The sequence below is a fragment of the Falco cherrug genome, chromosome 3 (assembly GCF_023634085.1).
Source record: "Falco cherrug isolate bFalChe1 chromosome 3, bFalChe1.pri, whole genome shotgun sequence".
Taxonomy (NCBI): domain Eukaryota; kingdom Metazoa; phylum Chordata; class Aves; order Falconiformes; family Falconidae; genus Falco; species Falco cherrug.
The window spans coordinates 112140735-112167590 of record NC_073699.1 but is presented as its reverse complement, the minus strand read 5'-3'; the positions used below and the strand labels follow the sequence as shown (position 1 = coordinate 112167590).

The following is a 26856-nucleotide window of genomic DNA, read 5'->3' as shown; positions in this document are numbered from 1 at the left end:
GAGGCTGCAAACACTGCCGACAGCGCGGCTCCTTGTGACACCCCATCAAGGATGGCGACCCTGTCCACACCTCCTCTGCCCCGAAAGCTCCCATCAGCAGCTGCAACGGCCCTCGCGACCAAGTATGGGAACAGGATGATACGGACAGTGGCTCCAGTGACACTGAGAACCCTTTTCACCCAGGTCCTATAGATCCTGAAAGGGAACCAGACCTTTTTTCCTCCACCCTAATGAGCTGATTGTGTTTTCAGGGAGGATGGGAGGGGGTCTAAGGGATCGGTGGCAGGAATGCAAGCGAGAACACTTAGACGAGGGGATTTGGCAGTTGTGATGGCATGTCCAGTGTTTTATCCACCAAATCAGCCTCCAGAGTGGCAGCTGATGCGCTATGAAGCTCTTAAAGAGTTTAAAAAAGCAGTGAGGCAAGGGGGAATTCATAGTACATTTGCCATGTCCCTTCTTGGAGCGGTGGCAGAGTCTTATAAACTCGCACGGCATGACTGGGGGTCACTGCTTCACATGGTGCTCACCCCAACGCAGTATGTGATGTGGTCGTCTGATTTTCATGAACTATGCATAATGGTCTGGATTGAAAACCTTAATTGGGGGATTGCTGCTACCTGTGAGCTCTGATGGACCTTCTTTGCACAATAAAGGCTCTGTGATTGCACCGCAGCCCCAGTCTGTGCCTTCATACGCCACAGATCAGCAGTACGTGTTGCACAAGGTGATGCTGGAGGTAGAACTGGCTCTACTCCCTTGGCTCCTCACTTACCCCTTCCCACCCAACTAAGTGCCGCTCTTTTTATACTGGCTTTTTCTGACACTTTGCATAGGTTTGGAATGTGTTCTTGTGGGCTTCACATACCAGCCGGCTCTGCCCGACTGACAGTTTGCTCTGGGCAGCTGGGCACGATCAGAGAGCAGCAGGGTCAGGTAGGGAGAGAACAGCCACAGCAATAAATACCTGAATGCTGGAGACATATGGACTGAATGGCCCAATTTTTGCTTTCCTCCACGCAATAGATGAGCACGTCAAATTAAATCTCCATCTTCTTGTAAGGACAGAAATTGTTCCTGTGCCTTTAGCAAAGTAAACATGCAAAGATGTCTCTTGTTTGTTTGGACTGTACTCTGCCATAGCTGATCTGAGCCTAAACCCATTTAAATCACAGAACAGTTTGGACTGGAAGGGACCTTTAAAGGTCACCTAGTCCCACCCCTGCAGCAAGCAGGGACATCTTCAGCTTGATCAGGTTGCTCAGACCCTGTCCAGCTTGACCTTGAATGTTTCCAGGGATGGGGCACCTACCACCTCTCCGGGCAACCTGTGCCGGTGTTTCACCACCCTCATCACAATAAATTTCTTCCTTATATCTAGTCTAAATTTACCCTCTTGGTTTAAAGCCATTACCCCTTGTCCTATCACAACAGGCCCTGCTAAAATCTCTGTCCCCATCTTTCCTACAAGCCCCTTTATGTACCGGGAGGTGCCCCAAGGCCCCCCCGGCGCCGTCTCTCCCCCAGGCTGAGCAGCCCCAGCCCCCTCAGCCTGGCTCCGCAGCAGGGGGGCTCCAGCCCCCGGTCACTGTGTGGCCGCCTCTGGCCACGCTCCAGCAGCTCCGTGTCCTTCTCATACCGGGGACCCACCAACACCCCCAAGTCCTCCTCCGCAGGGCTGCTCTCGATCCCTTCAGCCCCAGACGTGTTGACACCGGGGGTTGCCGTGACCGGGGTGCAGGACCCTGCACTTGGCTTTGTTGAACCTCACGAGGTTCACATGCGCCTGCTCCTCCAGGCCCCTCTGATGGCTCCCGTCCCCCAGGTGTGCCGGCCGTGCCGCTCAGCTGGGTGGGGGCTGCAGAGGTGCTAAGGGCTCCATCCCGCCGTGCAGGTGATGGAGATCCCCGTTATTGGAGGGGGAGGCCATCGCAGCTGTGGAAGTGCTAAATCTGCCCGTTTCTTCAGACCAGCAGATCCACGATGAAGCTGGGCTGTCTGGGCGCGCTGGGTGCCGAGCGCAGGTGGCCTCAGCCCCCAGCACTCCCGTTGTCGCAGGTGTCCTTGGGCAGGTCACCTCACCCCAGCTGGCGGCAGGACGGGGCTGAGAACAGCCCCCCCTCACCGGGGTCTCGATGCTCTGGGCATTCTGCAGCTGCAGCCCGGCAGCCCCCCGCGTTCCCTGCTGCCCCCCCCCCGCAGTGGGCAGAGCCGGTCCGGGCTCCCGCAGCTCCCCCCCGCTGGCGGAGGGGGTTGCACGGTGAGGGGGACCCTGTGCCGGGCTCGTGGCCGTTGGTGACCCCCCGGCCCCTGCCACCCCCCGGCGGGGAGTCCCGGCCGGTACCGCCGCGGAGCTCCGGGAGCCGCCGGGGCGGGCAGGGACGCTGCAGCCGGGCTCGGGGTGTTCTCCAGCGGCGCTCCGGCCCCCTCCCCCTCCCGGCTGGCGGGGGGAGGGGCGGTGAGGCAGGACTGAAGCGGGGGGGAGCGCCCAGGGCCGGCCGAGCCCCGCGCCCCGGCTGCGGGCGGTGGCGGCGCTGCAGGCACCGGGTACCGGGCTGCCTCCGCCATCGGCTCCGCCGCCCGCCCGAGGTGCGGCCTGGCGCGGCGGCCCCCGGGGAGGCGCAGACCCCGCCGCCCCCAGCGCCCCCGGGCCGGGGGGAGGGCTCGGCATCCCCGTCCCGCCCCTGCCTGCGGGGGGGGGCCCGGCCGCTGCGGGGGGCGCTGGGCTCCCCGAGGGGAGGAGGGGGCTCCCGGCTCCGCTGCCGCCATGGCGGGACCCCCCGCGGCGCCCCGGCCTCGCGCCCCCGCCCCCGCCTGAGCCCCCAGCCCCGCCTGCGCGCGCCGCCCCCCCCCCCCCCCCCCCCCCCCCACACACCGGGCGCAGGGCCGGGACGCGGCGGCAGCCCCGGTGCGGCGGGGCCGGTGGGGCGCTGTCCCCGGCCGGGGGTCCCCGGGCTCGGTGGGGCTCGGTGGGGCCCCGGGCTCCTGCAGCCGTGGGCGCTGCCCCATGACCAACGGCCGGGACCCGCAGCGAGCCATGGACCCCGCGCCGGCCGCCCCCGGCCCCGCCACCTTCTCGCCGGTGTTCGGGCAGCAGTGCCAGCTCATGGAGGCAGGTAAGGGGGAACGGGCCGGGGCAGCCTCCTCGCCCCGGGCTGCAACGTCCTTCACCCCTCCCCTCCTCTCCCCCCTCCCTGCCTCGTTTCCCAAGTTCTTCCCAAACCTGGTGTTTTCCCAGGGGAAAGTTGGAGTGGTCCCTGCTGCGGGTGCCACCTGCCTCCACGTTCACCCTCACCACTTCAGAGCTTTGTGTCTGAATAATTACAGCCACGAGGCCAGGGTTGGGGTGGTGGCACGGCTTGGGGTTAACGTGGACTGGAACGAGCCGCGCTTTGCCTGGTAGCGGCTGTTACCGTTACATGGAGATGTGTCCGCGACGGGTACAGCGTTTTTTCCAATGTCAAAATAATGATGTTCAAACTGGGGGTCGATTTGCTGTTTTGGAGGGTGACTTGCAGTACAGGGCATCCTAGGAGGGCAGATCTCTGCTTCGGTGCTCAGTCCTATGAAGGACAACGTGTTGGGGTTTTTCCCTTTGCTTTTTCTGGCTGTTTGTGCTACTACCTAGAAGCTCTGTTCCTTTTCCTGGTTGTTTTCTGGCATCTGTAATGTCTCTCCAGATGGGCCTGATTATCTGTTGTCTGTGCCTTTTGGATATTAAGGAGGGAGCGTGCAATGTGACTAATCCCAAATTTTTGCCTCTTGCTTTTCTTACGTGTTGGGCACAGGTGCCCTGAAGCACAGGGCGTGCAGGTGCCCCAGAGCTTTGCACCAGCATCCTCCAGCATGCCCCAGTTCCTAAGACTAACAGGTTGGCATAGTGAATTTTACAGGGCAGGATTTGCTCTCTTTTTTTCCTATCCCTCTTTCTAGGTAGCTCTGGGAATGGATGTAGTTAGTAGTTATTTACTTACAGCTGTGGAGAAAGCCCGGCTGTTTGCAATGATGCCCTAACAACACTGCTCTGAATTTCTGGGGCTCGTTTTACTCAGGCCTACTGGTACGTTCTTCTTACTGTTAGTGACGGTGCATGTATCTTAATAAACATGTTCTCCGGAGTGTCCCAGCCTCTCCTTTCTCCTCTTTTTTTCTCCATTCTCCCCAACCAATTCTGTAACAAGTGATGTTTGGATTGGAGTGTTTCTGTTTACATGGTGAGATCCAAAATACTACATACCAGGGTTTTGCTGCAGGTCCGTGTGACTCGCACTGTGCCTCTCGCAGTACTTGCACAGGTTAAGCTAGGAGGATGACTCATTAGCTGACAACTACTCGGTTAATCAAGGCTTCGGTCATGCTGCTGCCTCCAAGGAAATGTCAGGCAGTTTCTCAGGAGGGTTTGGTGCTAGCCTTTTGTATTATAGGGCCTGGGATCAGTCCAAAGGTTGTGGATCCACTGTGTCAGATCTTACACAAAGAAGAGATGCGTGACGATGCTTGCATGGGACCAGGGCTGTTTGTTTTCCAAATTAGTAAGACCAAGAAGGTGGGAAAACACGATTTCTCATTTTAGTTTGGTTTGCTTTTCCTTTCCCTTTCTTACAGGGAAATGCCAGAGAGGAAACCTGTGAATCTTGGGCTTTTGAATCCCACCTCAGTAACTCAGCCATCAGATTTTCTACCTTCTGGTGGACCATTTTGGTAGGATTTTCTAAATGTCTTCTCAGGCATGTGCAGCCTCCAGGTACAAGGCACAATGCGATGTAGGGATGGCTGCCACGCACGCCGCTGACGTTCAAAGCAAATAAGTAGATGATGTGCGTGTGATCTACGCCTACGTGAGCTTTCTAGCCTTATGGCAATAACAACATCTGCTTGGCATACCTGAGGGCAGAACTTCAGCTGATGTGCTTGGGGATGCGTCTGTGTTCATAGGGCCTTGAGTGAACTTGGCTGCCCAAGCTGCCACCGTGCTGCGGGGTCTCCGTGCGGGCAGCAAGGATGCGCAGGGGGAGCGGGAGTGGGGGCAGGGTAGGATCTGCTCTGGTTATCTACTTGTGTCCTGTGCCACCACAGATGACCTTCGGGGTAGAGCCGTAAAGGGACCCTACGTTGTGTAGGGCTGTGCAGGCGCCTTTACAGACCATAAACCCAGACCTTGCCCTGGGCTCTCCTGCAGCAACGGCATCTGAGGAGCTCCGTGGAGGCAGGGTCTGGCCTCTGCATCCACATCTCACAGGCAAGGCCCAGTGCCACGTCACTGTCCTTGGTGACATTAGGGCTTTTTCAGTAACGCTGGGATGTGCTCGAATGATGAAGGTCCTGGCCTTAATTAAATGTCAGACTATGTGCCTGGAGAAATGCTGAACTCTAAATAAATGACAGACTTGACAGCACAACTTGCATGTAGCACCTGGAAAGACCTCGTGTTTTCTGTAGCTTTTGCCTTTGCTGTAAGGACTCTTTTTCCTCCAAAGCCCCCGCAAGAAGAGCTTGCGCGTCCACTTGCAGAATATCCCTTAGGTTTTGTGTAGCAGCATCTGCCCTCGAGGGAAGGAGCGAGTGTGCATGGTACCTGGCCGCAAAGGTGTGTGTGTGTGTGTCCCCAGTGCTGCTCTGCAGTAGCCTGCTCGGCAAAACAATTACTGAAAGTCTTGACAGTGAACTTGTCTCCTGCCAGCTGCAAGTCCTCCCGTTTGATGGAAGACTTAAAAAGTTTTGTGTGCAGCTGATTCTGCATAATTGGCTGATTATTCATGCATAGTTCTTGTAGATTTGCATAATATCCTAGGATGTACTATGGTAATCACAATATTAGTCTGAAGAGTATGTTGTCATGTGGGAACCCTGCTCCAAAGCTGTTTTGCCCTTTGCACAAGTACTTGATCTTTATTTAACCTCTGAAGCACGGTTTACTTGTACGTTACGTAGGATGCTCTTTTGGAAATTGGTTTTCCATCTTCCTATTCCACCCTACTGCACTGTTGCCGCTTACCTTGCCGAATTTACTGTGCCTCAGAACGTTTGTTTGCTGGGATGCCTCCTGTGCAATTACCTGGGGGGTTTATTTGCACTGAGCGTAGGGAATAGCACCAGTTGGAGGACTGCAACTGGCTTAACTCCCTGCTTTGGGGGTTTGCCGGCGAGACTGCTGTTTCCCAAGGCAGCAAATCCTTGCTGTTATAGGCGCTAAATTTGCCAGATGCCCCAAAGACCTGTCGGTGTCGCCTTTCGAGAGAGTGTAATTCCAAAAGAGGGACTGTAATTCCTGTCTGGGATTGCTGACAGAATAAGGCTTTCATTCCATGGGCAAGCCAGGCAGGTGGATTGGTTTTTCACCTGGTCCAGCCCTAACTGCACGGCTGGTGACCCCTCAGAGGAGTGATGGAGAGAGAGGCCCTCTCCACAGCCTGGCCCTAAATCTTCCCGAGCTCCTCTGAAAGTCCTGGGAGCCGGGCAGCGCTGCAGGATCTTTCCTGTTTGAAGCATGAAATTGGGTCTGGCGCAGATTCAGGCTATAATTTCTGCTAATACCGAAATGAAAGGCTCTAGTTTTCTTTCCATTTGACAGTTTCTGAATTAAAAAAAAAAAAAGTAAAAAATATTGCCTGTCAGATTTATGATTGGCTCTACCCAACCTAAAAATGTGCAAGGCTACAGTTTTGAAGGGTATTTCTGCACTGCCCTCCCATGAAGGACTGAGTATATGGAGCGAGACCTGATCTCAGGCAGAGCTAAGAGCTCACTTGAAGAATCAGGGTTAGCAGAGAAACCACTTTATATACGGGCAAATTCCAAGCGACTTATTTGGCATAACACAGTTTTCTGGACTCACCACTGTGTATTATTCTCTGACTTACTGCTGCATTAGATTAATTGTCATTTCCCATTAATTCTTTGGCTCACAGATGCTGCTGATTTGTTAGGCTCCCGATTGTTTTTTATACCTTGCCAGTTAGTTTTCCATTGGTTATGAAATAAGGAACTCAAGATGTGACCAGAATGAACAAGAAAGCTTAAGTAATTTGAAAATCATCCAGACTTTAAAATGTTGCTCTGAAACTCTTACGTATTGTCTTTCAATTACATCATATTATCTAGTAAGTGTATTGTGTATCCCGCTCTGGTTGCTCCACGAGTGGGTGCAGGTTTGGTTTGGCTACCAGGTAGAATGTGAAGGACATGATGCAAAGTTCGTAGGAGTTCTTCGGTGGAGATTAACGTGGCTCAAAGCTTTTGTCTTTTTCCTTTAGATTGGTGGTTTAGCTCTTGATCCAGTCCCTTTTGAGAGGAATGTGAGGCAAGGGAGTTGTGGCACTACTTACGCTATATACTTGTCCTGCAGTGTGAAATCCCTGCAATCTCGTCTGGTCTAGCATCTTGTTGGGGGAGGAGCAACCTAGAATCCCTCTGTATGGTGCCCGAATATGGTTTTTAAACAAATTGAATAGCCTTTAAAACAATCTGTTATGTGCCCTCTGATCTGGGTGAAGATTTCCTTGGGAGCTGGGCTCCTTGGTGCAGAGAGTGCCAGTGTGAATGTTGCATCTCCATAAAAATGTGCCTTGAACTGAGGACCAAACCTAGAGCTCTGATGAATTATAGGTTGTGTTTGTGTATCTGTTTGGTGATATCTTGCTGCTCTAAAGTTTTCTTTCTTTTTTTTTTTCTTTTCTGTGAAGCACAATTTGAGCAAAACTTTATCTTAATAATGCAGTGCATTATTATAGTGTATATAATAATAACAGAGTGATGCTTCCTCTAGCACCTTCTGTGCAACAAGAAGGTGCTTCTCCGAGTAGGGAAATGGGAGGGGAAGAAGCAAACTTGACCTGGAGCAGCACTGGGACAGAACTGCTGGTGGTGGTGGGAAGCAAGGGCCCCCATGGCACATGCTGGGCAGCACCTCCCCCACCTCAAGCCGTGAGAGCCTGAGGAGCAAACCGTCTCCCGGGGCCCGAGCCTCACTCTTCTCCCAAGCCCTTCCCCAGTTTTCCTTTCCCTGCGGATGCTGTACTTGCATCTCCCTTGGGGAAGCCGCTCCCCCTCCCCTGGCAGCTTTGCACCGGGAAGGTGCCGGTAGCAAAGGGGGTTTCCACATCAGGGAGAGCGTGGGCAGGGCTGGGCGGGACAGCAAGTGCCGCGGAGGGTGGCAGAGGTGCTGCTGTTCATCCTGATGCTCCAGCTGAGCAGCCGTTTGGCCCTTAGTGCTGTTCGTATTATATTTATTTTATTTTATTTTTTTTTTTACTGGAGAACGCAGCCAATTTTCCTTGAAGAGATTTGAACGTCGAGCATTCCTGATGGAACTGCTGACAGCATCGGGTGCTGTAGATGCACCAATTTGCTTTTAAGCGCTTCCAGGGCATTGAGCTGCCAGGAGTGCGGCCTGACGGTGCAGGAGGGAGAGACTCACCCAGCAGACAGATTTCCCAGCACACGAGTCTGGTCGGAGGGAAACCCAGCACCGACAGCTTGATGAAGAGGCAGGGTCACGGCAGAGCAGGGGCATCTTTTAAAAATAACCCCACAGACGAGCGCTGGCCTGTGACTTACCCCCTTTCCACGGGGCCGTTTCTCTGCCTGGTAACTCCTCTGCAGCCACGTCTTTTGTTAAGAAAACCACTAACGCTGAGCTACAGTGCGCACCAGGCAGTCGGGGAAGATCTAGGGGACAATCTCAGCTCCTCGAAAGACGCAGCAGGACATCTCCGACCTGTCGGAATGAGGCTGAAGAGACAGGCGTTTACCCTCTCCTCTCTCATATTTTTGTCTTTTAGTCCCTTGTGCATTATTCCATGGTTTAGTTAAAACACCAGCCAAACAGGGTCTGGTTTCAAACTTTTCACCTGGGGCTGAACTGGAGCAGTAGCAATACAATTCCACCTCCTTCCCAAAAGCTGGGGCAGGCAGTGCCTGTCAGGCACCTGGGGAGCTGTGCCCCTCTTGTCTTTTCTGCCACATCTGTATGGTGGAAGGTGATTTAACGGGTTTGCATCACGGCTGCGATCCCTTCTGGCCCTGGGTTTCCTTTAGCACAACACTTGAGCGAGCTCCAGCTTCGGCTGTGAGAGCGTTTGAGCAAAGCTTTTGTGACAGCTCTTCTTTCCTCCCATGGACAACAAGGGAAAACAGTCAGCATAAAATTTGCTTGGATCGGTGGGTTTGAGACCACGCGGCATCAGGGCTGGAAGCCTGTTCCGTGGTACTTAGCGCATTAGGTTTCCTACGTGCATTAGTCAGTGATAAATTTTTCATGGTAACAAGTTGTTTCATTTGCTCTCCCAAGAGAAGATGGTGTGTGTGTGTGTATAAAAGAACTTTGTTTCCAAAGATGATTACAACAGTCTTGGTTAATTAGTGAGCCACAGGTCTGTGCATGAGCAGATTTCCAAGTTTTGGGGGAATGAGAACTAGGAGCAGTGTCCCATGAGTGGAGCGAGGTGAGTTCAGGGATCAGATCCCCAAGAGCCTGGTCCTCCTGGGCGGCAGAGTGGTGATGCTCGGTGCAGGTACCAGAAGCCGTTAGGCTGCTGGCCAGCCCTGCAGCACCTGGAATAGAAAATTATTTACTGCAGCATTACAAAATTAAGGCCTGACTGTTATTTTGTTGGCATTTCATGGTGGGGTGGGAATGTTGCTTTTTTTCCTTTTACTAAATTTGCCTGCTCTTGACTATTTCTGTTCCCTTGGGGTGGACCCATCGTCCGGGCTTACGTCCTGGTGTTACAGCAGGCTCTGGCAGCTTGAAGGCAGCCGGTGTAAATCCCGGTGCTCATCGCTGTGGTGCTTGAGGACGTGTGGATGAGATCTCTGACAACTTTCCCTGTGTGATACTGTCATGCTAAATAACCTTGTGTGCATTGGTGTAGAAAGAGGTGTCACATTTTTATCAAAACCAAACTCCGTTTTTCTGAGATGACAAGAAATGTATCAGAAACAAACTATTCCAAAAGCCCTTTGAGTTTTGTGTTTTAGCGGAGGACAAGATAATCTGATCCTCTCTGGGGCCAGTGTTGGCACGAGGAGGAAAAGTCATTTACCTCTCCCCAGAAAAGCACTAAGTCAAAGTCCTCCTTGACAGATGATGTGCTCCTGCTTCAGCTGAATAGATTAAGGGGCCACAGAAATGAAATGGGAAGATCACTAATATTTTTCTTTTCCACCCAGTGGAATGAGCTGTTACTGGAGATAAAAAAAAAAAAAAAAAAAAAAAAAAAGTTACATTTATCGCTCCCTTTGCTTTGTTGGGTAACACTGTGCTCCCCAGGAGGAAAACGGCAATCTGTACCTTGTGGATGGAGTTTGCTTGCTGTTTGTGCCTTTTATTGCTTTACAAGGTTCTCCTTTTCATCACACAAATGCTGTGCTGTTGCTGCTTGCTGGGGAAGCCGCGGGTGACCCCAGGGTGCTGCACGGGGCAGGGGCATGAAAGACAGCAACTAGCTAATGCCCTAGCAATATGAATGTGAAGTGTGTGAGAATCAAAGGAGAGGGCATGTGTGAGCAGAGCAGGGTGTAGCAGGCTGGGGGGGGTTATCTGTCAGTGGGTTTCCTAGTTTGGAGCTTTTCAGACTTGAAAAGCTCGTGGGAATTGCAGTGTGTGGCTGGGGTGGGGATGGGGTCTCTTCCAGCAGAGCGTAGCTGTTTCTAATGGCCAAACAGTGGATCGTGTCCTGCGGGTGATGGATTGTGCCCGCTTGGAAGAGGGGAGAAACCCAGCGTTTTCCAAAAGTGGGAACGTAGCGTGTCTGGGTATTAAAGAAGTGGGGAAAGCTGGACTGGAAGCACAGCTAAATCCCTGTTTCCAATGATGGATCCAGTGCTGTGCTCCCCGGAGTGGTTCTCAGGACCTCTGGGATCCTGTCGCACAGGTAGCAGCGGCCGGGGGCTGAGCACGGTGCCCAGCCCTGTGGGTCCATGTCACCCCTGCCCATGGCCAGGTGACTCCTCTGTCACCCCTGCCCATGGGAGAGCCCCCGGTGCTGGGTGAGCCCCTGCAGCCATGATCAACCTGCCTAAAACCAGCCCAGAATAGCCACAGGAGGGGGGGCAGTGGCCACGGGCATCCTGAGCGGTATGGATGGTTATGTACCTACACCTATATATATCACACACAGCCGGGGGGTGGTGGTGGTGGTGGTGTTTCTTTAAACTACGAGGAAAAGCTTTTCCAAAACCTTAGGACTGCCGTATGCCATTAAGTGTCTGCCAAAAAACACCCAACAACAGAAACCAGAAAAGAAATACTGAAAGTATTTTTCTTTGCATAAATGAAATATAAATTGTTCCCCATCATCTCAATAGAGAGACTCAGTTATTACAGCCTCTGTATACTAACTGCTCGCTAGCTGATTTGCTCCTGATTAAATTATGGGTAGTGTTCATCTGTGCTCCTGACGGACAAATTTGGTTTTGTCAATTAATGTTCATAAATAGCCAAGTATAAGGGTATAATAATTCCTTCAAATTGAAAGCAACCGTCATATTTTTATTACAGCAAAATAATGAACTGAAAACATGCGTATGATAAGATTTGCGACTATGAACATGAATTAGTTATCCTTTCTTTCTTTGGGGGTCTTTCAGGCAAATTTGATGCCTGTGCATTGTTGAAAGAAAGTGGAATGGAAGACTTTAAGCAAGATATTTGCCTTTACCATGGCTTTATCCTGTTTTATGGTAGGTGGGTATTTTTGAGGATAGTGTAAATGGATATTTTGCTTAAATTCTGTTATGAAACAATGAAGGTATTTTACTAGAACATACTAGGCCATCAACATTTCAATGGGGAAAGCAGCTAAAGGTTGAGGTATTGCCTCTGTGCTTTATCATCCTGGCTAATATAGTGGCTGCGATGACGAAATTAAAAAAGTTTGAGCTTTTTCCAAACAAAAACATTCTGACAGAGCCAAAATGCAGTACCCCTGAAACATCGAGATGTTATCCTGGCTTTGAATGAAATAAGATACACGAAGTCGTGCGAGATGGGGAAGCTGTGGTTGAATTCTATTAGTTCCAGGCATGAAAGCGCGGGTTGCCAAACCTCTGCGTAAGGAGAAGACGGGTTGGCGTAGAGAGACCGGTGGTTTTCCTGCCGGAGAGAAAGAGCACTGCTGTGTCCCCAGGGCGAGGGGTTACACATGAAGCATATTGTATTTTTGCAATATTGTTCTGTAAGACTGGATCCAAAAACCAGTTTTCAACAGCTCCCAGTAAAGCAGCTAGGGGTGGTGACCTTGAAGAAAATTGCTGACAGCCTGGTTAATTATACATATCGTTCATCTCGGTACGAGCTCTGCATTAGTGCCTGCCAGTTGGGCTTGGCTGCCTGTTGTGCTGAGGGTAAGTTCCAGTAATTAAATGTATTTGTATTTGTACTATTCCTTTTTTTCCTGATTACCCAATTACTTGAGTGATGCAATTCTGCTACATGATCTCCTGTGCACATGCTTAACATTCACCGGCGGCTCTCGGTGCAGTGATCCACGCTGGATCCCGGTTACAGGGACCGAATGCCCCTGTTCCTGCTGCCTGCAGCAGGCGTGTTCGGTTCTGTGGGGCCATTCACCGAGGGGCTGGAACTGCTGCCCTCAATGGTTAAAAAAGCAAAGAAGTGAAATTTCAGGGGGTGTCTGTAATGGCTTGGCAAAGTAAAAGGCATCTGATGCTCTGAGCGTATGCAGAGATGGCAGCAGAATGAAGCTTCGTTCTCCTTGCAGCATCTTTCTGCAGGGATAAAAATAGTTCCTGCCTCTTGCTGGAGCGGTTCAGGTTCCCTTACAGAGGTGCCTGGTGGAGCTCGGTTTGGCAGAAGGGGGGAGGCACGCATGCCTGCTGCGCTTGCGGGCTTCTGCCCTGCTCCTGTAACGTTCTCCACCTGTCCCACACCTCCAGTGGGTGGAATTAATTTTTGCTCGCTGCTGCTCCAGAGCCCAATTACGTGGTGTTTCCTCTGATGCCTGGTCCCCACGTAGCTGTACCCAAGGGGCTGGGATCTACAGGCAGCAGCTCCGCGGTTTGCCGGAGCAGAGGAAGGCAGGACAAATCCTGCACGCCCCTCCAACCTTGCCTAAACCTCCCAAGGTGGTGCTTGCTGGGATTGCTCCGATACGTGGCGGATCCCAGGGTTTTAATGGGCTGTGTTGAATATTCCAGGCTGCTCTGACCAGCCTCTAGCGCAAAGGCCTCGTGTTTCCGTGACAAACAGCACTTGTATCCCCAGCTGGCAGCGTGCGCATCATTTCTATAGGCTTTAGGTAAGGGTTTAACGCTTTTGGGCATGGACCGCGAGCTTTGCGGGCAGGTGCGGTGCAAAGGTACTTCAGTTCCTTTAAATGAACTGGAAATAGTAAGAGTTACCTGGCTGGGGTGTCACGGAGCCCTGGGTAGGTTCATTTTTATTCTTATTTCCCAGCTGCTGCAGGTGGAGCTCGCGGCAGCTGAGCTGGCTCAGGCATTTACCCTGCCCCAGCATGCAGGCTGGCATCCAGAGGACTTGCAGTTCGTCCGCAAAGCTGCCTGCTAATCTGGAGGTAGCAAAGTCTTCTGGACGTTTCCTGGGGATATTCCTTCCAGGAACTGTTAGAGGGTTTCCAGCCTCACAGGGTATTGCAATAGCAGTAGGGAATTGCCTTCCCTTCCCTGCGGTGCCCGGGGTCTCAGCACGGCGTGCGGGAAGGGCTCTGCTGTGTCGGGGAAGATGCCAATTGCACGTCAAACAGCAGGTTAAACCAATGGGTCATTTTTATGATTGCAAAGAAACTGGGCTTCCTTTTTCTTTCACCCGCAGGCAGGTAACGATGGCAAAGGACCCTGAAAAATAGCGCTGTCCATGACTTTTTCAAAAATCTCACGAAATAATCTAGCCCCTCTCTGGGATGTGGCTTGCCATCGCTCTGTGCATGGCTGTGGCTGGTACCCGCAACCTGAATCCTGTTTTTCCTAGAGAAGCTGGTATTTTCTTAACTAAATGTCCTTTTTGCTGCAGTGCTGACCCCCGGTGTCTCCTGCAGGGTGGGGGGAAAAGCTCCTGAGCAGCTCTGGAGCCTGCGTTCCTAGTAAGTGCCTGGTTTTAAATAAAATAAATCTGGGGCAAAAAATAAAGCTCATTTCTTGGAATGTATTCTGAGAGATAGCACAAATGTTCTCAAAGAAACAAAACCTCCTTTTTTTTTCTTTTTCTTTTTTTTTTTTTTTTTCTTCTTTTTCAATATGCAGCTTGGGGAGTGTATTTCCCATGGCCTGTTGCAGAGCTGAGAGCAGTTTGTTTTTCACAAGCTAATCTTTCAATTTGTGGTGTGTGTTCATATGCCAATAACATACTGACTGGAAAACCATTGAGCCATGAGAACAAGTTCCTATGGATCTCGGGGTACTGGTACGGGCAGCCCCGGCTGAGTTGGGCGGGGGGGGTGGTGGTGGTGGAGGAGGAAAAAGACTTTTTGGGCTTCGATCTGGGTTTCCAACATTGTCTAGAAATAGATGCAATTTCTTATGTGAAAACTGAGATTTTCTTGCTCCCTGCCCCCTCAAGAACCAGGGCTTTAGTAAATAACGTGGTAAGTACAGCAAATGCATCAAGAGCTATACGTGTCAGCTACCTGAATTGGTAAGCTAGGATTTGGTTTCTGTAAGCAGCAAAATGCTGCTTTTGCAGATACAATAAAGCTTTTAACTTCAAGGCAAACCGTAAATGAACTGGAAGGGTAATTAAACATTCATAGTTGGTTAAATTGGATTTGCTCCTGTAATGATTTATACACATGTGGGACCCCCAGAAAAGGCATTTCTCCATGAAGTTCTGCATTTTTATTTAAAAATTTATATTCCTTGGGATCGGAGGTGGCCAAAATGCATGCTGCCATTTCCTGAGGGGCTTTGTACCCTTTGATATCGATTGTTGCCTATGTGGAAAAACCCAAAGCAACGTAATCTCCAGCTTTGATGGCAAAGTACACACAGGAAAGTTTAAAATACAAACAAAATTCTCAAAAATCTTAATTGCATGAGTCCAGTTGCTTCTAATGCTAATTATCCTCCTGGTCTGGAGCATCTAGAGCTCTGATAGTTCAGTTTGTGCACATTGATGTTTATCCACATAAAACCACAAATGCAGGCTGGAGCTGCTGCTTTGCCTTCGAAGTAGAACAGGGGTTTTTTTGGTTGTTTTTTCTTTTTTTTCCCCCTTCCCTTTTAGCTGTTGTAACCCAGCTGGCCCCAGTTACCTGGGGATGCCCCAGTGCTGTTTGACATGCTCTGGGGAAGTTCCCTGTGGAGAGAGGGATTTGGATGTCTGGAACTATCGCGGAGCTTGGTAACGTTCCACTCCAGGCTTGCTTGCTCGTTGTCTGAATTAGGGAGCCCTGGTGTACGGCTGATGCTTCCCCTCCTCCCCTCCTCTTTCCCTTGAGGAGTGCATTTTGTAATAAGTTTAAAATGATTAATGAGAGTGTGATTGTAACCGTTTCTTTTTAGAAAGGCTGAGTAGCAGTTGCTCGGCTTTGGTACTTGGGCATGTGATCTTAAACAGGGATTGTCAGTGTTCTGGTTTGGCTGTTGTCGTTCCTTTCCTTGGGCGTTTGTTACAGCTGCCGGTCCGTGGCACAATCTGCTTTTGTGGCTGTTGGTGCAGGGTCGGCAGGTCGGCGATGGGAAGGATTTCCTCGGGTTTCATCTGCGGGCTTTGGGCGTCTCGAAGGGACAAACACCCTCATCTGGCTAACGCCGCTTTCCTTCGGGTTTGCACCAAAGTTTTTGATTTCTACCGTGCCTGGGAACAGGCCAGGAGAGGGAGGCAGAGCACGCTGCAAAGCAGGGCTCCTTGGACTCCCAGTCCCATTTGTCTGAGTTTATAGATGCAAAAATGGTTTGTGCTGCCCCAAGCGCAAAGCACCGGGGCCGCCCCGTGTGCCCTCGCTGGGCTCAGGCTGGTGGCAACGGGTGGTCCTCCTGGTTTGCAGCATCGGGTGAAGCTGTCCTGTGCCCCGGGTCACCTCTCATCCCTTCCTCCAGCCCATGCCACCGGCTGTGCGGCTCTTGTGGACAAACGCTCCTTTGTGGGGGGCTGGGGGTCACCCCTGAACCGCGCAGGGGCTTGTTGCCCTGCGCCAACGCGTCTGGCACGTCCTAGGGTGAAACCTAACTCTGTGAGATGGTAGCTGCTTCAGGTTGGCTAATCTGTCCAGATTTAGGTTCGTTTCAGGGTAATTAGGTTAATTTAATGTAATTTGGTGATTACAAGCGGTGGCATTTGGTTTATCAAATAGGCAACACTCCGTATAAATCAGGTGTGCCCTGAGAATTCAAGCCCAAGAAGTGCTCAGCTGTGTGAATCATGCGGTGATCTCACCTCCAGTAAAAAAAACAGCTAAACGAAAAGAAATAAAAATTGGAAAATCAGAGCTTTTGTGGCTTTTTCGATTGTGAGAATTTTCCTGATTTTGTGTGTTGACACCGCCCAAACTGAATAGCAAAATGTAAACAGAAAACTGAGTCTTTTCCTAGCAAGAAGTCTGCTCTCTGCCATTTTGCTGGGGGAAAAAAAAGGCATTTCCATGAAATAAAAAAACCCAACCATTCTCTTACAAGAGTCACATCAAGCGTCTCTCATGCTTCTGGGGATGATTCCAAATTCATCAATGAGTTTTCATATAATTGTGCCCCGTGTAAAAACTTTTATCTGAGGTCCCAGGGAACCTTGAATTCTTTCGGACGCATCATTGCCTTCAGCTCAGCCTCATGTCGGAGGGGTCGGGCTCAGGCTGCCCTGGGGCACGTGCCCGGTGCTCATTGCAGGGTTTTGCATGATGCGTGTTTGGGATCGATGCTAGGGCAGCGTGAGCAAGAAGATGACAAAAGTCTTTGTGTCATGGCTAAGTGCAAGGAAAGTGGAAATACTGTGTGGTATTGCTCGCAGTACCCCAAGGAGGCACTGAGGAGTTACCCAGGGCAGAAATAACTCACCCTAAAATCGTTGCGTGGTTGAAGCTCAGGGCAAGATGCACACAGGACTTCTTGCCAGACAAGAGATTTTAGCCAAGTAAAGTTCTGGTGAACAATTACTGTCGTAATTCAGTGGTAATCCTGTTGGGGAATTGCTCTCGATAACTCTTATATTATTGATTAGCTCAGCTAACATGAGGGATTAATAAATATTGCAACACTCTTGATGAAATGTTGTTTATTCCCATTTTACACATGGCATACCTGAGGCAGGAAGCTTTTTCCTCAGTTTTGGTAGGGACAGAGGTGCTGTTTGGCTTTTTGGCCGCAGCCACCAGTTCCTACTGGTGGCTCAACTGGGAGCTCCATCACCCGCCCTTTGCCAGCTCGGAGTGCGGTGCCTGCTGTGGGTTCTCATCCGTTGTACCATTCCCTCCGCCCTGGAGGTGCTCAGGCGCTCGGCTAGCTGCGATAGCACCTTCCTCAACTTCTTCTTTATTTATTTATTTTTGTTTCTTTGGTTTTTGGGTGTGGCTGGTGGTTGGTGTATGGGGGTTTTTTGGTTTTTTTTTAATTATTTATTTATTTTGAGGGGAGGAAAAAAGGATTAGGGAATTGGGGAAAATGTGAATCTTGTGGGGGGAGAGGCTTTGGTGGTTTCTGGGTCTGGACTGGTGATGGGTGTAACTGAAGCCCTCGGAGAAGCGGAGGTGCTGCGGCGGTGTGCGGGGGTGCTGGGCTCCCCCCGTGCCCCGCGAGCCGGCCGGCGCTGCTCAGACCTGCTGGGTTTGGCTTTGCCCGCGCACGGCCGAGGCCAGGCTGTGCCCTCCGTGAGCAGCCTGAGAATTAGTGACAACGCTCGCGGCCGGGAAATGCTCCCTGTACCGCTTCCCGCTTACCTTACCTGGCGTATCCCCCTTTGCAAGTCCAAACCGTCAGTGCCCCGGCGCATCGCCCAGGTGATGATCTCCGTGGCTGGGTGGTCTGCGCAGCCCCCTGGTCCCCGAGACCTGCTGGCGTTCACGGCGCCCCGGCTGAGAACGGAGGGCCAAGGCGGTGGGGGCACAACCCCGTCGGCCCCCCCGTTCCCATCGGAGCCCATGCCATGACAGACCACGGCATGAAGGGGGGTGGGGGTGCTCCTTGGGAGTCACCCTGCACGCCGCCTGCAGCCCCCCAGGTGCCGGGGCGGTGCGGTAGGGGCGGCTCACAGTGTTAGTGCTGCGACGTGGAATGAAACGAGTCCCCAGCAAGGCTCTTCCCTGCGGGGCATTTGCGTGTGTCTTTGAGACATTTTCAGAGTTCCTGCCGCGGTGCCGTTATTTCCTTTAATAAACAGTAACGAGCGTACAATGAAAAAGAAGTTACTGGGGTTGGGGCATTACAGCACAGAGTAACGCACTTGAAGGAGCGTGTTTGCCGTGTTTCCTAGGGCTGGTGTGGTTAATAAATAGATGAATAATTAAGTAAACTTATACATAAATAAATGCTGTCTGTGGGCATGTGACCAAATTGGACAGACCTTACGTAAAGGCGTACATGAGCCCTTGGAAGAAATCTCGAATCTTTATGGAAGAGCGAGACTCTCTGAGCAAGTATTAGCTGTTTTCCTTGCTGAATTCCCAATGAACTTTACTAGGTTTTCTTCCTTCTTTGTATTTGTTTTACAATTTTCCTCTTTTTTTTTTTTTTTTTTTTTTTAATACTTAATCTATAAATATCCTTTATTGTTTTACTGCTCACGTTTCACCCCTCCGGCTCATCACGTATGGTGTGTTTTATGTCTTTCCGTACAGTGCTTTAAGCTTTGCTGTGTTCTTCTACATGGTATTATTCCACATACAAAATGATGTAGAGAGTTGCAAAACTTGATGGAATTAAATATGTAAAGCTGTAAAGCTCACTGTGATTCAGGGGAAATGAAGGGTTACAAAACTTGAGGTTCTCAGAGTTGTTGGTTTGTTTGGTTATTTTAGCCTGGATTTTTTTTTTTCTCTAGCTTTGCATCCAAATTTTTTATTTGGTTTTTATAAGCTTATGTTTTTCTTCATATTAAAAACTCCCTTAAGGTGGATGAATGGAAGTGTTATTGCAGATGTGTTTCACTGTGTGCAAGACTGAGTTATTGGGTAAGGATCTGGTCCTTGAAGATCCTGAAAGTATTTTAGCAGATCTGGTTCCCCGTTGCTGCTCAGGTTGTAAATGAGCAACGAGCGGAGCGATGGAGCCATCCCCTCTGTTGTTATGGGAACACCACTGGTGGGGTGCCAGGAAGGCGGTGGAGATGTTATTTGTTGAATGACATGTGAAATCAGAGCTCTGGAAGGAGCAGCTCCTTCCTCTGTAGAGGAATTTACCCTCTTGCTTTTCCACGATGCTCTGGAAACAAGCTGCCTGGCAATACAGCGGGCTTGGCGTGGGATCTGTAAAAAACGTGCTCTGCGTCCCGGCGGTATTGCTGTGTGCCCCTCTGCATTCCGCTACCTGCGGGTGTGCGTCCCCATCCTTTTCTACACCATTGCGGTACCCCAGCGGTAGCGCTCAAGGCGGGGGAGCCCCATGTTTGCAGCTCTCCCGAGCGCCTTATTGCACTTTTCCGGAATTCCCAGGTGCTTTGGTGCTGAGGTTCCAAACAGGGTCCGTGGCACTAAGCTACATCTATTTCACGCTGTAGTAAAGGAGGCTGTGCAAGTGTTTAATACACACCACCCTGCTTTTTGAGGCGCGTGTCCTCGTTGAGGCAAGAATCAAAAAGACAAGGCGAAGGCTTGAGGGGCGTTTCGGGGTCAGGCGGTGCAGACAAGCTGGCTCCGGCGCAGCTGCGCTTTGCAGCCATAAATATTCAGAGATGAGCGAGTAAAAATCCTCGCCCATGGGTGGAGAGGCACTCGCTTCTGGATCTGCACAAACCGCAGCGCTTCCCTCTTTACCCGGCCAAGGCAGCCCAGCAGATGCTGCTCGTCCTTGGCCGTGGCCGCTCTGGCACCGGAGTCCAGTGCTTGTGGAGGTCTCTGGCAGTGACCGTGCAGCTCTGGGGCTTGTAATGTTTGGAGGCTACTTCAGTATAAATTCACTTCAGGCTATTTTGGGTGGAGGATATGCACGCTGGGCAGTACAAGAGTTGATTTAAAATGCTTTTTCCTACTTTAAGCCAAGGCAAAGCCTTCTACATTTTGGAGCCTGTTCAAGCATGGAGTTCTGAGCTGCAGCAAAGTGTTTCATTTCATTACTTTTCGCTCCATCTTTCTTCCTAAAAATGTCTAAACCACACATAACATTAGAAATGCTTGAATGCGTTAACAGTAAAACTGCAGAAAGTTTGGCGCCGTGTCTGACTGGGAGTTCAGATGGGGTTTGCTATGTGACTCCTGATCCGTCCTCCCAAGTAGCACATGTGAAGAAGAAGGTGGGGACGGTACTACCAGGAGTTAGCGCTGATGTAATGATCTGCCTACGCAATCTGCAGCATGGAGGTTTCTAGACAGTATTGAACCTCATGTTTTAAAGAACAGAACCAGGAAAATTGAAGGCTTTTTTTTTTTTCTTTTCCAAAAAAATTGAGTTGCATCTAGTTACCGTGTCTTATTTTCAGAAGCGCTGAAGATGCAAAAGTCTTCCTGATGCTCCTGGAAATGGTGTGCCTGTAGGCACTGCTGTGCTCAGCAGCTGGACAAAGGGGGTGCAGTTTGGGGCCCACGGGGTGGCTGCGACCCCTACCCCCCCCCCCCCCCCAGCTCATGACAAACAAGGGGGATTATGCTGTTGCATGCTTCCTCCCACCCCCCCAAGACACACATTTTGTCTTCCAGGGTTGTTGGTTTTGGCTTAATTCACTAGGTCATTTCATATAACTACAAGAAAAATCAATAAAGCAACTAGCCCTCCCACTTTTTCTTTAAATACCATCATTTCACGGTTGTTCCGTTTCACTTTTTCATCCTCCTCTTCCCTGCTCTTACCTACCCGGGGATTAGAAGCTGCTGCTCATTAATACCGAGTGTTCGTTTGGTAATGCCACAGGCTCCCAGCGTGCTGGGAGACACCCACGAATGAAAGGAAATCCAACCCCACATTTTTGTCATTTCTAGTTTCTCCAGAGGGAAAAAAACCCCTGAAATATTGCAAGAAAGAAAGGTGAAGGTGTATTTTGCCAGCTGAAAAGCTACAGATAATTTTGCTAACTTGGAATTTTCTTCTTGTTTGCTTTTCTTTTCTTTTTTTTTTTACGCACATGTGGACTTCCCACCCCCCACCCCCCCCCCAGTTCTGTATATCACCAGTAGGAACATACTGGGCATGATGACAGTAGTAGCTTTGTAAAAGGCATAGTTATGATAGGGAGTAAGAAGGATCTGGAATAATTACCTGTGCCTTATTTTCCAATCAAAAATAAACACTCTTCAATCTAACCTTTTAGCCCCCCTGGAGGGACTTTATAAATGTGCTCATGCCTTGGTTTTAGAAGGGAACAAACGAGACGCCAATTAATAAAAATCAGTATTGTAATATTTCAGATAACTGGGTTTGTCCTTTGCTGTTCAAGATGCAAACGCCTGTTGCTCTGCTCAAAAGCTTATCAAAAGGAATTCCCTTCATGTAGAGGAGAAATTATTCCATGTGGTAATGTAATGGCAAAACAGAAACTTCAGATATCCCAGTAAAAAATCATTACAGAAAAAAAATGAGAGTTTGAAGATTCCTCGTTGCAAATCTCATTGACTTTTGCTTCTTGGGGAAGATGCAGTAGTCTCTTTTCTTTGTCCCCCCGTTCTGTAAGAGCACCCAATTTTTAGGGGCTGTTTAGTAATTCTGGGTTGCAGAGGAGCAGGTGTAAAGCAGTCTGAATAACATCTGCGTGAGTACGGATGAAAGCATGATGACCATTATGGTATGGCTTTCAAACACGGTTGGCTCTCAAAGCAGAGCTGTAACTCGCCAAACTGCTACCTAGAAGGGCACGTCCTTCTGCAGAAGTTGGTAAGGTTTGAGGGGCGCTGAGCTGGGGGTTTACCAACAAAAGCTGCTTTTTTAAACTGTTGGGCAGCACAGGCAGCTGTGGGTGAGCGAGCTGGGGCTCTTTGTAATCAACGTGATGGATAAACCAGGAATCCCCTCCACCCCCACCCTTGTCCGAGGAGCTTTGAGCATCGAGACCTTTCTGTCCAACTTGGAAGTCAGAATAAAGTGTTTCTGGGATCAGCGATTTCAACTTGGAAACTCAGCAGGTCTTATCTGAAGGCTGGGGAGAATATATGCAAAAATGGTGACCTAACCCCGATTCCATTTCCCAATTTATCTGTACTTCTACTACTGTAGTAGGAGTATTTGCACTACCAGAGGCACTTCTGTCTGTTATCAGATCTTTCTACATCCAAGCTAATAGATTAACTGCAAAAGGAAAAAATATTGGAGAGGAAGATAAAGGAAGTGTTTCTAATATTAATCCTTGAAAAATAACCAGACTTATTTCTTTCTGTATTTATCAGGTAATCCTTTAGATCTGATGTTTGTACGTCAGAGGTGTTTATGTATTTTACACAATGCTTTGAGACCGGTGGAAATAAAAAGCAGCGTAATTACCCTCGGCCTTTTATCTTTCCATGGAATCATCCCTCAAGAATGCAGGGATGGGGCAGGGGAGCCTTGGTGCAGTGGGTGATCACGGTCGTTAGCAGAAACGATGCCAGCTGCAAATCAGCAGCACTTCTGGTAGTAAACCACTGGTAGCGGGGCCTGTGTTGATGGTAGCGCCCGCAGGTCAAGCGCATTGCTGAATATTCCAGTGAGCTCTGAAAATATCCAAAAGATCAGTGTTGTAAAGTGGTGGGGGAGGCCAAAGAATAACGTCTGCTTTAAGTGCAAAATACAAGTCAGCCTTAATTACAAATTTCTGATGAATGCCGCTGTATTTGGATGTGTCAGTAATTAATGAGCGAGTGCGGCATGAGGAAGGAATTTCCTTTTAAAACCATATCTTGAGCGAATGCTGGTGCTTTTTAAGGGGGGAAGGAAAGGACCAGGTTTACGATGCAACTGGAATTTGCAAAGCGAAGCAGTGGGTTTAGTGGGCAGTTACTGCACGTGGCGTTTCACCCGCTCCAGTTTGTTGTTATTGCTGATGCTGGAGGAGCAGCTGAGTGAGTGGGACCCGTCATTGCGTGGGGAATATTCCCATGTCAATAAGATCCCGGTGGAATGTCACATCCACTTAATGGTGTTTAAAGGGGAAAGGAAACTACTCGGACTTGCGCCTGTGAGACAGGTCAGAACATCAATTTAGCTCTGTCTGAAACCAATTGAAAGTACAGTGCGAGTTTGTCGCTTCAGGATTTTTTTAAAATTTCATTTTTAATGGGTTTGTTGAGGGACAGAATGCTGGTAGTGTTGAATTCTTATGCCATCACTTTATTTTCCAAGAGCCTCAGGGTTAGAACCCAGGTGTGGCTGTGTTCAGTGAGAGTTTTAGCGGAGAATTCAGTGGGAAGCTTTTTGCATTATCTCTTGGTTATAATTTTGTGGAATTTTTCTCTCTAGAAATCTTACACATCCTTGTATTAAGTCAAATTTAATCAAACCTACAGAAAAATACCATCCAAGAACAACAGGTCGGTGTCTTTAGTGTGGTTCATTTGCAGAAGTGCTGAGAACTTTGTAGCAGTACTTGAGGTTGCTTGTGGTTGTGCCCTGGAAATCGGTTAATGTTCAGTGTCATGTGAAATCCTTCCCGAATGCTGGTCCTGATAGTCTTGGACAAGTGGGATGTTTTCCAAATATTTCAGAAAATAATGTTTCTTTTCCGTTTTACCTCTGCCTTGATGTACCTCACTGTTCTGTAGGTAAAATAGAGATGCTTGTATTGTCCCACCTTACAGTTTGGTGACAAAGTTAATGTTTTTGTGTTTATTTCATCTTCTTGTGTGTAACTTTGAGACTTATAAAGGGGAAGAACAACGCGGCAGTAGCACTATATGCCTTATCTGTGATACATATGGATCTTTCTGTTGCATAAACCTTTTTAATAGCTCCTCTCCAGTGCGAGAATCTGGAAAACCTGTGTTTGTGCTCGGCGCGTGGCGGGGCAGCAGCTGTGTCCTGCCCGGCGCTGGCTGACCCGGCCTTGGGGGTGCTCGGCTGACAGGGTTGGATCCTAAAGCTGCCGGGGGCTTTGCTGGGTTTGCGGGGGGGGTTTGTGGCATGGCCCCCCGAGCTCTGCCCGCGGAGGAGCAGTGGGTAACGCAGCAGCTCTGCTCGCTGATAAACCCGCAGCGTTTGCACCCAGTCAGCTCGCTTTGCTCTCCTCTTCTTTAGCATTATGCGGCTGTTGCTTGAGCAAGGGGTAAATGCAACAAGTTGTTACTTCAAAAAAAACCCCACAACACCCTCTCCTTCGCTTGCCCCCAGTGGGAAGGCAGACTGTGTGTGCCTCCCTGCAGCGCATGCTCTTGTGTCAGCACATCGCCCATCCGCACAAATCGTGGGAAAAATCTTCTCTGGGTGGTTGCTAACTCCTGGTGTGCTTTTTGCAGGGGTAAAAGGATAATTCGGTGGGTCTGGTCTTGCGGTCAATCCCTTTTTGCCTGCTTATTGTGGATACATCCAAGAAGGCTTGCTCGGCAAGGTGTCCCGCTCCGCAGCCAGTGCCGTCCCCTGGGCTTGCAAAACCCCAGCAACAGCCTGAGGGGCTGTGGTCCCATGGCTCTCTGCACACCCCTGGGCAGGACGTTTTGCTGTTTAGTTAGCAACAAATGTGCTTTTCTCATCTTGACCTCAAGGCAAAACTACTGCAATTTTCCTTCGGGACTGAGTGCTATGCACCTGACCTGTCGGTATTTGGAAATAGTTGTTCACTAGTCAGCAAAGGCAGTGGAAGAAGTGCTTTAAGGGTTAACGACATCTTCCCACCTTACTTTTATGGCAGAACTGGCTCAGCTTTTGGAAGGAATAAATGGTCTTAAATGTGGGAGAGCTGCAAAGGTGGTGTGTTTACCAAGGGAGGGGAGGTAGCTGTGCAAGAGGTTTGCAGGTCGCTGGGTGGGAGCAGCGCAGCCCTCTGGAGCCCAGTTTGTCGCTGCCTCGCCACGTTCCTGCTCATCGGAGCTGGTGCCGTGTTGTCCAGAATGCGTAACATGCCATACCATGAAGTTCTGGTTTCATCTGAGGCAGAAAGCAGCTAGAAGTGCATGCACAAATGCTGCTGTGATGAGTGTAACAGGAGAACAAGAACGTAAAGTATTGCGCAGTTTTTCAGGGGGATTTGGACGGGAATACGTGGGCAACGCTCACTCAGTTGCTTTGGTGCAGAAGAGCGCGGGGCCGATATCGACGTTGCACCAAGTGCCATCCTTAAAGCTCGGTAGCTGGATCACTTGTCTTAATTGTCATCATTCCTAAAATGCATCCTGAGGAAGCGTAGCCAAGTCAGGCTGGCACCGTCAGGGTGCTCTGTAACCCAGCGTAAGTGAAGCCATAGGAAAAGAAAGTGGGTCCCCCTGAACCCCTCTGCATTTGCCTTTGAGCTGGTGTCGAAAGTGCCGAGGCAGCAGGGTTCTTCGTGTTCTGAGGTGGAGTGGCCTGAAGATTTGGGAAGAAATGGGTGAGTGTCTAAATAATAAATGACACCAGGAAGAACAGCGCAGGAGAGGTGTTGAAACAACACCTGTTAATGTTGTAGAGTAAGTTACGCGCGAGATGCATTGTCAAGAAATGCAAATATTATCAAACTGATACAACAGTCGAAGTGGCGAAGTGCTCCTTCGGTGAGAGCAGTGCTGCTACAGCGACACCGATGTTGTAGCAATTTACCAAGCAATGAAATGAAAGTAATTTATTATAATTTTACAGTATTTTTTTCAAATGGAATGAAAGGCTTTATTGCCTCCAGTTTAGTCCATTTCACTCTTAATATTATTGATTTTACTGTATATTTTTCTTACTTTTTAGAACCATCTTATGAACTTGGCACAAGTTTTAAATTTTAATGCCATTGACAACATAAAAGCCAAGTTTTTCTTAAAACTTATTACGGTAATTACATTTCCCTGCTGGAGGCTAATGTGTATATTACATGGAAGAACACTTTCTGTAGCTGGGGAGCCAGTATAAAGGGACAGTCAAAAACCAACAACAACAACAACAACAAAAACCCAACAAAAAAACCCCCACAAAACCCCCAAAACAACAACAACAACAAAAAAAACAAAACCCAAGAAAGAAACCAACCCCAAAAGGAAAAGTTATGAGCGCGCTTTAAATCTTTGGTGTCAGGTAATTTTTTTATGTTTGAAGGACTTGAGACTAGTATGTGCCTTCCAGTGCGCTTTTTTTTTTTTTTTTTAATTTCCCCTCACTTCTGGTGATGAGAAATTTCTCCTGGAGATGCTTATCTCAGGCCTAACTTTTCTCAGAAGAGTAGCTGAGCTGTTGTAATTCCTAATCCTGGTGTATACTTTACGTATAATGCAAAAAAATCAGCCCAGGCAGAACAAGTGCAATGTTTGAAAAACTCTGTGGGCTATGAAATTGGATGTAGTAGCAAGTATCACCCAAATTATTTTTTTCTTTTTATTTTTTTTTTTAGAAACTGTTTCCTCAGCATCTCCCTAGGGGTGGCAGAGTTCAGGAGAAATAAATTCATCAACCACCTTCTGCTGCTCTGGGTGCAGGGAGCATTTCAAAGGAAGTGATTGGGGGGGGTCCTGGGGAGGTCCATGTCCATCCCCCCCTGCAGATACATCTCACTACCCGGGGAGGTGGACGGGGACATCTCTAGAATGGGTGAAAATGGGTCATAGAAAGGCAGGGAGGGAGCAGGGGGCTTGTTTGGGGGTCCTGGGGGGGCGGAGATGGGCATGGCTGAAGCAGCGTGGCAGTCGCAAGTGTAGGCAGGAGGAAAAAGAAATAATAGAGTAGGGT

At 49.6% G+C, this 26856-nt stretch overlaps 1 protein-coding gene across 1 annotated transcript in view; it reads left to right on the top strand.

Moving 5' to 3' along the window:
* The first annotated feature begins 2957 nt into the window (after positions 1 to 2957).
* KAZN (kazrin, periplakin interacting protein) overlaps positions 2958 to 26856 on the top strand; it is a 225585-nt gene continuing 201686 nt past the window's right edge. The window contains exon 1 of the mRNA XM_055705111.1: positions 2958 to 3116. Within this exon, the coding sequence (XP_055561086.1) occupies positions 3008 to 3116 (109 nt within the window). The 5' untranslated portion in view covers positions 2958 to 3007. The remainder of the gene's footprint in view (positions 3117 to 26856) is intronic.